This window comes from Rhinopithecus bieti, unplaced genomic scaffold, assembly GCF_001698545.2.
Source record: "Rhinopithecus bieti isolate Rb0 unplaced genomic scaffold, ASM169854v2 scaffold_73599, whole genome shotgun sequence".
In the NCBI taxonomy this organism is placed as follows: domain Eukaryota; kingdom Metazoa; phylum Chordata; class Mammalia; order Primates; family Cercopithecidae; genus Rhinopithecus; species Rhinopithecus bieti.
In genome coordinates, this window is record NW_016827349.1 from 547,320 (window position 1) to 562,082 (window position 14,763).

The 14,763-nt window shown below is 40.3% G+C and overlaps 1 protein-coding gene across 1 annotated transcript in view; it reads left to right on the forward strand.

The window, feature by feature from the left end:
- CTNNAL1 (catenin alpha like 1) overlaps nt 1–14,763 on the forward strand; it is a 57,683-nt gene that overhangs the window by 6,827 nt on the left and 36,093 nt on the right. Inside the window, 1 exon segment of the mRNA XM_017863778.1 lies at nt 8,264–8,453. Coding sequence (XP_017719267.1) covers nt 8,264–8,453 — 190 coding nt within the window.

Below are 14,763 nucleotides of genomic sequence, written 5' to 3' on the forward strand. Positions count from 1 at the left end.
ATTATTGTTTTTTTTTTTTTTTTTTTTTTTTTTTGTGATGGAGTCTCACTCTGTCACCCAGGCTGGAGTGCAATGGTGGGATCTCCGCTCACTGCAACCTCTGCCTCCTGGGTTCAAGCAATTCTCCCGCCTCTGCCTCCCAAGTAGTTGGGATTACAGGCACCCAGGCACCCTGCATCAAGCCCGGCTAATTTTTTTTTTGTTTGTATTTTTGTAGAGATGGGGTTTCACCATGTTGGCCAGGCTGGTCTTGAACTCCTGACCTCAGGTGATCCGCCAGCCTTGGCCTCCCAAAGTGCTGGGATTACAGGCGTGAGCCACCACACCTGGCTGACGGGTACAATTACTATTTCCATTTTCACAGGTGAGAACACAGAGTTGCAGAAAGGTTATATAACTTGCCACATGGTCACATGGCAGAGCCAGAATTCAAACCCAGGCAGAATGATGTTCATAGCCGTAACTGCTGGGATATGCTTTGGTGTTTTGCACTTCTTGACACCCTTTGTTAGAAGCTATCATGTAAACCCTAATTCTTATTCTTTTATTCCACAGCAGAGTTCTTCAGTACACCAGATCTTCTTTCTTCCCCAAGGGATGCCTTTTCTGCCCTCTTCTCTGGTGTCAGGGCAACTCCAAGTTATGACTCTCAATTTAGTATGCCTCCTATTTTTGCAGAACTATAGCTAAGATTGTATTTATCATACTATAATTTACAAAGCACTCTTGCTAGTTGTCTTTCCCTTGGTCCTTAACATAATCCTGGAAGGTAAGAGAGACAGTGTAGTGATTAAGAGTGTAGGTAGTTCCCCTGGCTTTGTGACCTTGGGCAAATACTTAACCTCTTCAAATTTCAGATTTTTTATCTGTAAAATTAGGGTAATAATAGTGTGTACCTATTAGATACTGGAGAAGCAAGCATTGAAAGAATTGATACATGTAAAACACATAGGCTAGTGCCTGGTACTGTTGTGCTTAATAAATGTTAACTAGTCTTATTTTTTATATAATAAGGAAATTAAGGTTTAATCTCAATTTTGTAAAACTGTGTATTTAAGTATCTGTATGTATAAAACAAGACTGGAACGAATTATGCCAGAATTCTCAGAGGATAGTAGAATTATGGGTAATTGTTATTTCTTGAGGCTCTCCTGTATTTTCCATTTCTTTTTTATAAACAATCAACATGTATAACTTATGAACCTACCTTTTAAAACATTTGAAACTAATTTTAGAACACAAGTAGACCTTAAATAAGGTATGTTACGTATTGACTTAGTTCCTCTAAATAAAATTTTAAAGGCATGCTATATTTGGATTAAACATTTCCCAGACTGCTTTCCAGTAAAAGGAAGGCAGCCACACCTAATTATGCACTGGGGAGGGTGCTTCTTTTGGAACTGAACAATAGTTGATATTTTAGCCTAATTGCAGGATATTTTCTTTGTAACTGAAATTTTAAAACTTTATGTAAATGAAATATTTAATACGCTGAACCACCTTAATCTGTTTGGGTTGCTATAAAAAATACAATAGACTGGGTGCCTTAAACAACAGAAATTTATGCCTGACAGTTATGTAGGCTGGGTAGTCTAGGATCAGGGTTCACGCAGGTTCAGTATCTGGTGAGGGCCCACATTTTGGTTCATGGACAGTTGTCTTCTCACTGTTCTTTCAGGATGGAAATGAGTGAGAGAGCTTTCTGAGGCCTCTTTTAAAAGGCATTAATCCCATTCATGAGAGCTCCTCCCCCATTACCTAATCGTCTCCCAAAGGCCCCACCTCCTAATACCATCACATTGGAGGCTAGGATTTTAACGTAAGGATTTGCAGAGGGGGAGGGGAATCGGACACAAACATTCCATCTATAGCAAGAACTTTAACTCCTTTCCACTGCAGAGTCTCTTCCAAGATGGTAGCTTGGAATAGTCAATGCTGGGCAAGTTCTCTTCTTTTTCATGTGATAGTAACAATTCCCTAGAGTCTGTCAGGTGTGGAAAAGGATTAAGGTGGTACCAATAAGATTTGTATTTGTTCTCTGCTTCCCAGCAGCATGGCCTACAGTCATTCTCCAAATTAAAATTATTGTGACTCTTTTACATGATTATGCAATGGGCTTTTAGGTAACATTTCAATTAAAAAAAAAAAGGAAAGATTGAAAACCTCCAGTAAAAGAAGGAATATTAAGTGGGATTTGGTATCAGTTTAAACCTGGGTTCAAATTCTAAACTAGGCTACTTATTGGTTGTGTGAGCCAAGTATGCAATTTCACTCAGCCTCAGTTTTTTAATCTTTAATAATACCTGAGGATTAAGTAAGAGAGCTAATTATAGTATGTCTTTGAACGCTTACAATAAACTCTGTTTATGGTACTATGTTAAACACAATACTTTCATTATTTTATCAACTCTTCTTATTTATTTTTTTCAAGACAGAGTCTCACTCTGTCACCCAGGCTGGAGTGCAATGGCATGATCTCAGCTTACTGTAACCTCTGCCTCCCAGGTTCAAGCAATTCTCCTGCCTCAGCCTCCTGAGTAGCTGGGATTATAGTTGCACACCACCACGCCCAGCTAATTTTTGTATTTTTAGTAGAGATGGGATTTCACCATGTTGGCCAAGCTGGTCTCAAACTCCTGACCTCATGATCCGCCTGCCTCGGCCTCCTAAAGTGCTGGGATTGCAGGTGTGAGCCACTGCACACAGCCAACTCTTCTTGTTAACATTATAAGGCAGAGAAGGCAAAATGGCTAAGTGGCTAAGAGGCTAGTCTCTGCAGTCAGAATATCTGGATTTAAATCCTAACTCTCCCATACTTCTTGATGTCCAACCTCCTCATTCGTAAAATAGGGATGATTATTACCCCCATTTTCCAATTGGGGAAATGAGGATGATTAATATTAACCTATTTCACTGGGTTGTTGTATGACATTATAGGGTAGTGTTTAGGAGTATGGTCTCTAGAATTGAAATGTCTGACTCTGAATCCTAACTCTACCACTTATTAGATGTGTGACCTTAAATGAGCACCTTTTGGCATCAGTTTCCTTAGGCTCATCATGTGAGCCTTCCCACTGGGCCAGTCAAGTGTCTTCGTGATATGGGAATTGTCTTTCCCTAGGGTGAAGAGAGAGAAAGAAAGATGGAAACCACAGTGACTTTATGAGTTGCCCTCAAAAGTAGCATACTGTCACTTCCATTTTATTCTACTAGTTAGAAATAAGTAGCTAAGTTCAGCCTGTACTCAAGGAGAGGGGAATGAGACTTCACCTATTTAAGGGAGGAATAGTAAATAATTTGTGGACATATTTTAAAACTCCCTATGCTCTAACCTCTGCCCACAAATTGTTTACCTTATTCCCACCTGCAAGTAACCTCTCCCCATCCTTATCCTCTCCAAAGTCACAACATCAGCTGGAAATCCACGATGTTGGCATCTATTATAAATATGATCCAGGAAAGACTTCTTGTATGTAGTAGTTCCTTGAGTGTAACATCTTTCAGCTTTAGGATGACCTCTTATAGACTCTACTGTTCAAAAAATGAGAAAATAAAAAGTGTAGAATAACTGCTATATACCCCTGTTGAAAAATGGAAAAAAAATAGGAGCCACTGGTTTATGGTATTCTGAACTCCTTGTGGGCAAATGTTGCCAGTTCCTTGATTAAGACTCAAGTCCTGGGAATAGTTCATGGCTCTTGGTTCTGCCCTCTGAGTCATTCTTTCATTCTTTTACATGAATTGTAGCTCATGTTTGCAGCAGCATAGATTTCTCAGCCTATTGCCTGCCTTTGGAAGTTTGGAGCAGGGGCTGGTATGAAAGCTTCTTTTCATATAAAGATGTATTCCCTTTTAGTCCAAGCTGATAGTGTTTCTGTCAATACGATTATCTTAAAAAATTTTGTTTGTCTCCTGTGAGTCATATTGAATTCATTCTACTACACAAAAGCCACACCCACAAGTCTCTTTGATATATGCTCTTCTTTAACTTGGGCTTCTGCTGGGACTGCTGAGGAATAATACCTTTAGGCTTCTTAGGGGATCTGTTGTCTAACTGAATGGTTGTCTGAAGCAACACCTTGGACTTTTCTGAGATCTTAAGTTTTTTTTTTTTTTGAGACGGAGTCTCACTCTGTTGCCCAGGCTGGAGTGCAGTGGTGTGATCTCGGCTCACTGCAAGCTCTGCCTCCCAGGTTCACTCCATTATCCTGCCTCAGCCTCCTGAGTAGCTGGGACTACAGGTGCTCGCCACCATGTCCGGCTGATTTTTTTTGTATTTTAGTAGAGACGGGGTTTCACTGTGTTAGCCAGGATGGTCTCGATCTCCTGACCTTGTGATCTGCCCATCTCGGCCTCCCCAAAGTGCTAGGATTACAGACGTGAGCCACCGCACCTGGCCAAGATCTTAAGATTTTATGGTCTTACCCTTAGCTTCATCTTTAGGTGCTTTCTTGACACAGCCCTAGATTTTATTTTTGCCTGGAAGCCATTCTTAATTTTAGTATGGTGTGCCATCTGGAGAAGTTTTTTTTTTTTTTTTAGATGGAGTTTTGCTCTTGTTGCCCAGGCTGGAGTGCAATGGCATGATCTTGGCTCACCACAACCTCTGCCTCCCAGGTTCAAGGGATTCTCCTGCCTCAGCCTCCTGAGTAGCTGGGATTACAGGCATGTGCCACCAAACCTGGCTGGTTTTTTTTTTTTTTTTTTTTTTTTTTTTTTGTGAATTTTTAGTAGAGACAGGGTTTCTCCATGTTGGTCAGGCTGGTCTCGAACTCCTGACCTCAGGTGATCTGCCCACCTCGGCCTCCCAAAGTGCTGGGATTATAGGCGTGAGCCACCATGCACAGCATGGAGGAGGAATTTTTTAAACCAGCAAGTTCTGGCTTGTTTATATTTATCAGTGTTTCCTTTACTTTTTCTCTTCTCTTACATTTTACTGTAAGCAACGAAAAGAAACCAGGTAGCACGTTCAAAATCTGCTTTGACATCTCCTTAGTTAGATCTTCCAGTTCATTAGGTATATTTTCTCCTTTTCATGTTAATGAGGGTGACTTTCTGTCACCATATAACAAGGAACCCCTTTTCTCCAGTTTCCAGAAAGATTTTTCTCACTTTTCCTTAAGCTTTCACCCATAGCTTCTGCTATGGCCTGATTGTTGGCATTCCCCCAAAGTTTGTATGTTAGAACTTAACCCTCATAATGATGGTATTAAGAGTTGGGGCCTTTGGGAGGTGATTATGTCACTAGGGAGGCTTCATGAATGGGATCAGTGTTCTTACAAAAGAGACTTCAGGGAGCCTTGTGAGGCACATAGAAGACACCACTTGTGAGGAATGGGTCCTCCTCAGTAGATACCACGTCTGTTGGTGCCTTGATCCTGGACTTCCCAGCCTCCAGAACTGTAAAGCAATATATTTCTGTTATTTATAAATTACTCAGTTTAAGGTATTTTGTTACAGCAGCCCTAACTAAGACAGCTTCCTCAAAGGTCATCATGCTTCTGCAAAGTTTCTTTGACATTTCTAGTTTTTATTCACTCAAAGTTCATTTAACTTTCACTGCCCAATTTTAGAGCCACTCTCACATTTTAAGTTTTGTTACAGCCTCACCCCAGATGCAGGCACCAAAATCTATATTAGTTATCTATTGATGTGGAACAAATTAACTGAAATTTAGTGCGTTAAAACGACAAACATTATCTTATGGTTTCTGCAGGTTAATTCCAGAGTGGCTTACCTGGTGGTTCTGGAGTGAGGTCTCTCATAAAATCAAAATAAAGATGATTGACCAAGCCTGCAGTAATCCAAAGGCTTGACTGGGGCTGGAGAATCTGCTGTCAAGTTCATTCATTCAGCTGTTGGCATGAGGCCTCAGTTCTTCACTATCTTTTGGCCAGAGCCTTCAGTTACCTTGTGGGGCTCTCCATAGGGTTGCTTGAGTGCCTTCCATTCTGTGGCAGTTGGCTTGCTCCCACTGTGATTGGTCCTGCAGAGAGTGAGTGAGTGAGTGAGTGAATAAGATGAAAGCCACCATGTGTTCTATGACCTACTCTTAGAAGCACTCCATTATTTTCACTTTATTCCATTATTAGAAGTGAGTCACCAAGTCCAGTCCACATTCACGTGGAGAGAAATGAGGCTCTACCTCTTGAGGGGAGAATTTGTGGACATGTTTTAAAACCACTACAGAGATTATAACACCTGCTTAGAAAACCTTCAGTGGCTTCAAACCACTGCAGAGATTATATCACTTTCCTGTTTTAAAAAAACCCTTCAATGACTTCAAATTACTACAGAGATGATAGTATTTTCTAGTTTAAAGACCCTTAAGTATCTTCCTGTAATACATAGAATAAAATATAATTTTTTTTTTTTTTTTGAGATGGAGTCTCACACTGTCACCCAGGCTGGAGTGCAATGTTGCAATCTTGGCTCACTGCAACCTCTACCTCCTGGGTTCAAGCGATTCTCCTGCCTCAGCCTCCCAAGTAGCTGGGATTGTAGGCGTGTGCCACCACACCTAATTTTTTTTTTTTTTTTTTTTTTTTTGTATTTTTAGTAGAGATGGGGTTTCACTATGTTGGCCAGGCTGGTCTCAAACTCCTGACCTCGTGATCCGCTCACCTCGGCCTCCCAGAGTGCTGGGATTACAGGTATGAGTCACCGTACCTGGCCAATATAAATTCTTTATTCCAATTCCAGAACCCTTTATTCCAGGCTGGTCCCTGCCCATCCCATCTCTTGGATATTGGTTTTAACTTGCCCCCGACCCACTATCCTTTAGCCACTTCCGACTTCACCTCATTCCTTGAACAGGAGAGGCTCATTCCTAAGGGCTTTTTTTTTCCTCCGCTGTTTCTTTTCCTAGAATGCTCTTTATCCTTTGATGTTTGCCAGTCTAACCACTTCGCTGTCATTTAGATCTCAGCTTAAATATCACTTCCTCTTAGAAGGAAGACCAATCAATTTCAGGTAGCTATACAGATACTTTTATCACACTATCCTAACATTTTGCACATAACAATTATATTAAAGTTTATTTTTTGTTTACCTATTTATGTGATTATTGGTTCTCCCCCTTCACTAGAATGTAAGCCCCATGGGAACATGGGCTTTTCTTTCTTGTTGATTGTTATTTCAGGTTTGCCTAGAATTTTATTTGGGATATGATAGTGTGCAACAAATATATTTTGTGTAACTGAATTATTGCTATTCTACCATAATGTAAACCTAATGGGGGCGGGATTGTCTTAGTCTTGTTCATTGATGCATCCTTAGGAACTGGCCTATAGTAGATATTCAGAATTTGATGAAAAACAATATTGTAGTTGAGGAAATTTAGAGATTAAATTTCCCTAGACCACTTAGCAAGTAGTCACCGAGCCAAGACTCAAACCTAGGTCTATTAATTCTAAATTATTAATACCTAAACATACATATAAAGTGCTTGGCACATAGTAGTTGTGCAAAGAGTAACAGTGATTCTCTTCCCCTTCTTGTAATTCTCTTGCTCTTCTTTTAAAACTAGTACATGTACATTGAGCAGTAGTTGTTTTTCCTACAACATTTCTTTAATAAATATTCTTAGATGTCAGCATAGTTCATGTACTAGTTTTCTAAGATATTTTGAAGAATTATGTTTCTTTCAGTGAGCTGAAGTTGTCACCTTTTGTATTTTGTTTCAGGGCCTGGGATCAAGTGTTAAGACTCTTGGTATTTCATTTATTTTGAGTCGGATGCAACAAAACTTAGCAAAATATAAAATATAGATTGCAATGCTCATTCTAAAGTATCTAGTTAATTTGGTAAACATGTATGGCACAAGTACTATTTCGTACAACCTGGGCACCATGGTAGGCAACGGAGTGGAATGGAGAGGAAGAAGAGCTGTCTCTACTCTCATAGCATCTGAAATCGTAGTAGAGGAAACGAGACCTGAGGTACTTTGACTTTCTGAATGTAATGATCTGTCTGCTCCTACTTTTCTCCTTAAGATTTGCTGAAAGATCTGGAGGGCCTCTGGAACTGTATGCCGCAGATAAACTGCATGCCCCAGATAACTGCCCTCAGGTGAACTTGGAGTTGTAATTAATGGAAACATTGTCCTAAGGAATGATGCAGGATACTTTGCTGGTTGTCTCTGTTAAAACATCTCTAGTCTATTGAGCTATCCTGTATGCAGGCTTAATTTTCTTTGACTTTGTGATACAGCTTAAAAAAAAGAGGTATTGAGATAAAAGTTGCTTTTTTCTTTTATTTTTAGATCACCACACTTATTAATCATAAAGATAATACCAAAAAGTCTGATAAAACTCTGCAAGCAATTCAGCGTGTAGGACAAGCTGTCAACTTGGCAGTTGGAAGATTTGTTAAAGTAGGAGAAGCTATAGCCAATGAAAACTGGGATTTGAAAGAAGAAATAAATATTGCCTGTATTGAAGCTAAACAAGCAGGTAGGTGGATATTGATTTTGAAGACTATTCAAACCATTTTTATTGCTTTGGTTATGATGAAAAATTATTGTTTTATTTTGAATGATGATATATAGCTCTCTGATTATGGCTGCCTCAAACATTAAAGGTCTGGATTAGCTTCCATAAATATTGCACTTCGCTTGGATCAAGTCCTAAATCTGAAACATAGGACTCCTTCACTGGTCAGAGTTAGTGATCGGCCATCCTCACCATCAGCCATTGAGATGTGAGAGAGAAAGAAGTGGGAGCTGTGGCCTCTAAGCTGTGGCCTCTATTCTCTAAGAACGTATTAGTCTACTTTCCACGACATAGGAAATGGAAATCAGCATTAGTATCCATTAGTATTCTACAGTAAACAAATCATAGTGACTTCAGACTTCATGATGGTTCACAGTTCTCTATAGATGGTAGCACAGAAGCCTTTGAGAACCTAGGGTGTTCTGAGGACTGCAGCTTTGTTGAAGTATCATTTATCCATTAATTTTTTCAATAAATATTTACTGAATGCTGGTGATATACCAGGTGTTCTTTTAGGCCATAGGGAGATAGGCATGGACAAATCAGCCCAAAATCTACCACTGTGGGCCTTGCATTCTGCTGAGGGAGACAGATTATAAATGAATAAGTATGTAATGTCAGGTGGTGATAGTTACCATGTAAAAAAAAAAAAAGCAAGGTAAGAGTTAGGAGACCAATGAAGTTGCTGTTTTAGAGAGGGCAGGGTTTTTTAACTTTGGTGCTACTGACATATTGGGCTGGATACTTCCCTGTTGTAGGGGTTGACCTGTACATTGTAGGATGTTTTGTTTATCAGCATCACTAACTTCTACCTACTAGATGCCAGAAGGTCCCCTCTCCTACCATGTGACAACCAGAAATAGCTCTAGACATTGCCAAATGTCCCGTGAGGGGTAAAAGTGGCCCCCAGTTGAGAACTCCTGGGATAGGGGATTAGGAAGACCCACTAAGGAAGGAACATTAGAGCAGAGACTGCAATGAAGTGAAGGCCTGAGCTATGTGGATACTTAAGGGGGAAGGGCATTCCTGGCAAGGAGAAAGTGAGAATAGGCAAAGACTGGAATTTTGGACTATGTTCTAAGTGGAATGAGGGATTAGTGGGAGATTTTGTGCTGGGCAGTGACATGATCTCATTTGTATTTTAAAAGCGTAACTAACTGGTGGCTCCTGTATAGAAAATACATTTTAGGGGGTGTGAGAATGGATTCAGAGAAACCAGTTAGGAGGTTGTCACAGCAGTCCAGGTGATAGATGATGGTGACTTAGACTAGATGATAGCATTTGAGGTGGTGAAAGGTGGCTATGTTTCGGTATATTGCCAAGGTGGAGTTGATAGGATTGGCTGATGGTTTGGATGTGGGATGTGATAGAAGAGCCAGGGATAACTTCAAGATTTGGGATATGAACAGCTAGGCAAATGGTGGTGCCATCTACTGAGATGGGGAACTCTGAGGGAGGAGCAGGTCATCAGCGAGAGGAGAGTGATTGCGATAAAACCAAGTAAATGTGGAGGGGTGGACAAGATCATACATGGTCCTGTATGTTATGTGGATGATTTCAACTATTATTCTATACTAGGAGTCATTGAGAAATTTGGAGCCAGATGAAAGGCATATTGCTTTGTGTTATTTTGTTTTGTTCTGTTTTTTCAAAACAAGAACATTTCACAGATGTTTTGTGTTAGATAGAAGTCTTTCTGATAGTACGGAGGAAATGAACGAATGAGGACAGACTGAGAGAAGGTTGAGACTGAAGGCAGGGAGACTAATAGGGAAGCTTTTGTGGTAAAACCAGCTAGGCCAAGTCAGTGTAATAGGACTGTAAATAGCAGGAAGAGTACACAAAATACTCATTGAGGTGGTTGAATAGGTAAAAGTAGGTTGTTGACTAAAGGAAAGGGAAGACCCTGGGTTGAGTCTTGGATTTCTAGCCATTCACTGGGATAGAAAATAGGTTTTATGTGGGAAGCAGGGGGAGATATCCTTATTCTATTCATAATTTATATTTTTTCCTTCTTTAGAAAAGGATATGAAAGCACTTACAATAAAAGACATGTTCAATAAACTTATTAAAATAGGATGTGAAAATAAATAAACCAGAAACTTTGGCAAACATTATTATTTTAATTAAGCATGAAATTTATCTTTGTACTTCCTGGAAGGCAAGACAAAAATGTTGGAAACAAAGGATTATATAATCTCATTGTTTGTTGAAAGGAAACAAACCAGCTTGTAAGAGGAGAGACTTTTTTTCCCGACACTAAATTATTGTGTGGGTGCTTATGAAACAGACATTACATAATGGACAATTCAACAGAAAATGTGGAGATGTTCTTCATATTACTGTTTCTTTTTGAAGAAAGCTTTGTGGTTAAAAAAAAAAAGAAATAAAAAAATTACTGTTTCTTCTAACAACCATTGATTAAAGCAGGAGTACAGTATTTTTAAATGAAAGGACAAGCTGAGTCCTGTGCTCCTTGTTGGCTTTGTAGCATGTCATTGTGCTCAGTGTAAGGTGAGAAAGGAGGACGTGGTACACTGACATGAGTACCATACGCCCAGGCAGCTCCATAAATGGAGTATTTTGAAAGATATCAGGTGTCATGGGCTCCACATGTCATCTTCCTCCTAGTGTCACTCAGGTAAGAGTATGAGAATGATACCTTCTGGAGTTGTAAAATATAGAAAGCTTTTTTTCTCTTAACACATACAAACTTAAGACTTCATTAAATCACTCCTGTAATGTTTCTAGCCCACTCAACCCCTACGAATCATTTTCTTTTTTCGACGACAGCATTCATTTGAGGGAACTAATATAAAGCAGTAGATAAAGAACTGGAGCTGGCTGGGTGCAGTAGCTCACACCTGTAATCCCAACACTTGGAGGCTAAGGTGGACGGATCGCTTGAGCTGTGTTTGAGACCAATCTGGGCAACATAGTGAGACCCTGTCTCTACAAAACATAAGAAAAATAAAATAGCCAGGTGTGGTGGTACATACCTCCAGTCCCAGCTACTTGGGAGGCTGAGTTGGGAGGATTGTTTAAGCCCAGGGAGGTTGAGGTTGCAGTGAGCAGTGATGGTGCCACTGCACTCCAGCCTGGGAGATGACAGAGTGAGACCCTGTCTCAAAAAAAAAAAGAACTAAAGTTTTAGAGTCGAACTGCCTAGACTTTAATCCTAGTGCTTCTACTTGCAAGCAGGGGATATTGGGCATTCTATTATACATTTCCAAACCTCAGTGTTCTCATCTATAAAATGGGACTGTTAGAGTTTATAGAGGTGTTTTGATGTAATGCTTGTATCATTTCACACATAGTATGTGCTCAATAAATATTAGTTGTCATTATAATAATCAATTTTTATTCTTACTTCCCTGTGTTGAACTCTTACATTATATTGTTGCTTTTTACTTGGCTACCAGGCAAGGTTTATATTTATGTTTTCTATGGAAGTTCAACAAATATTTGTGTTTGATTGACCTTGGGTTTTCCTATTAAGACACAACACTAGTAATTACATATAATAAATTAAAAATGATACCTGTGAAGCTGTAAGACAGCTTTGTGACTTTTTTAGGGAACTGATTTCTGAACAGTTTATACTTTGAACAACTTTATAATGTTAAGGAAGCATTTGACCATGCTGGTGGAGCTGACCAAATGTTACTATCCCTCGTACTTATGAGTTAAATGCCTGGCGTTGGGCCAGGCGTGGTGGCTTATGCCTGTAATCCCAGCACTTTGGGAGGCCGAGGTGGGTGGATCACCTGAGGTCGGGAGTTTAAGACCAACGTGACCAACATAGAGAAACCCCGTCTCTACTAAAAATACAAAATTGGCCGGGGTGGTGACGCATGCCTGTAATCCCAGCTACTAGGGAGGCTGAGGCAGGAGAATCGCTTGAACCCGGGAGGCGGAGGTTGCAGTGAGCTGAGGTCATACCCTTGCACTCTAGCCTGGGCAATAAAAGTGAAACTCTGTATCAAAAAAAAAAAAAAAAAAAAGCCTGGGGTCTAGTCAGAAAAAGGAAAGGTTGAATAATGCCGTATGTGCAGGCTTAGATGTGGTATCTTTTGTGGTTGAGAGGTGTAGAAAAAAATTAACATTTTCCGGAGGATCAGAGGAAATATTTTTATCCTTTTAGCTATTAATGATAGAATGCAAAGTGATACTTTTCCTCCTGCCCCTTCTGTATGCTTTAAGGTTAATTCTAAGCACTTTTGTTCTCTGTATATTTTGCTATCAAAACTTTGTATTAGTTACCTATTGCTGTGTAACAACTTAACCCAAACTTAGCAACTTAAAACTGCAAACATTTACTATCTCAAACAGTTTTTGAGGGGGCACCAATCAGGGAGTGGCTTCACTGGGTGGCTCTGTGTCAGTGTGTCTCATGAGGTAGTGGTCAGTGTGTTGACCAGGCCTCTGTTACCTGGAAATTTGACTGGACTGCAGGTCTGCTTCCAGCCTCCCTCTCATGGTTGTTGGCCAGAGGCCTCACTTCCTCTCCACGTAGGTCTCTGTGTAGTAAGGGCTGCTTATGACATGGCAACTGGTTTCTCTCAGAGAGACAGAGCAACCCAGACAGCTGCCTCAGTTATTTTAGAACCTAAGCTTGGAAGTGACATACCATTACTTCCACCATACCAACCCTCGTATGATGTGGGAGGGGACAGACAGCACAAGGTTGTGCATAACAGTAGGTGGGGATCATGGGGAGCCTTCTTGAAGGCTGGTTACCACAGAATTCCTCTATCTGTAGAGCTTCAGCGATTGTCTTTATAAACAAGACATCCAAGTGTATTCCTGTGTTATTTCAAGCTCCTGTTGTCTGAAAGTAAAATTATCATCTCCCTTCCAATGCCCTTCCGATTTTCTTTAAGCAACTTAGGTTTCCAACTTTGAGGCCATTTTTTCACTCGTTCTTTCCTTCTTATCATTGGTCAGGTACTAATTTTATGTTTTCTCATAAAAATGTCTCCCAAATCATCTTCTTAATGTTCCTATGGCTACTATACTAGTAAGGTCCCTGCTATTTCACACCCACAATTGATACAATAGCCTGACTTTAAGTCTTTCCTTTCCATTCTGTTTTACTGTTTTATGTACTCCTACTAGATTGATCTTTCTTTTTTCTTTTTCTTTTCTTTTCTTTTTTTTTTTTTTTTTGAGACCAAGTCTCACTCTGTCACCCAGGCTGGAACGCAGTGGAGCCATCTCAGCTGACTGCAACCTTTGCTTCCCAGGTCCCAGCGATTCTCTGCCTCAGCTTCCTGAGTAGCTGGGATTACAGCCCCCTGCCACCACACCTGGCTAATTTTTGTATTTTTTTAGTAGAGACCGAGTTTTGCCATGTTGGCCAGGCTTGTCTTGAACTCCTGACCTCAGGTGATCCGCCTGCCTCGGCCTCCCGAAGTGCTAGGATTACAGGTGTGAGCCACCGTGACTGCCAGACTGATTTCTAAACCTTGACTTATATTTCACCCTGTGGCCTCTCCATTAAGATTCCAATACTTTTTACTCAGGATCCTTAGCCTATGAGCAGACACATTATTGTGTATATGTAATAGAATTGACAGGAGGGCTTTTGTAAGAAAATCAATCCATTAGGCACACAGGTATATTTAGGACTTTAAAAAATGATCTTGAACACTATAAGTTGGTTAAAGGTTTATTATTTTTAAATTCTTTTTAACTTATAACAGTATGGAGGTTTCAAGAATGTTATAGCCTTGAGGAGGCAAACACTTGTATTGTTTTATTAGTAGATAATTACCATTACAGAGTCGAAAGTTTTTTTTTTTTTGAGACTGAGTCTCACTCTGTCTCTCAGGCTGGAGTGCAGTGGTGCGATCTCGGTTCACTGCAAGCTCCGCCTCCTGGGTTTATACCATTCTCCTGCCTCAGTCTCCCGAGTGGCTGGGACTACAGGCACCCACCACCACGCCCAGCTAATTTTTTGTATTTTACTAGAGACGGGGTTTCACCCTGTTAGCCAAGATGGTCTTGATCTCCTGACCTCGTGATCCGCCTGCCTCGGCCTCCCAAAGTGCTGGGATTACAGGCGTGAGCCACCGCGCCCGGCCAGAAGTCGAAAGTTTTTATGGCAACAGTGAAGAAGATAATTTTTCTAGAGGGTTGGGAGCTCAATTAATAGAATGGTTTATGCCAGGCATCATATGAAGTTTATATAAATTCAAACTGCAGCCTGAATGAGGGCCAGCCTGTCATTTGAATTCTCAGGATGGAGGCTTTTGTTTTGTTTACTTTC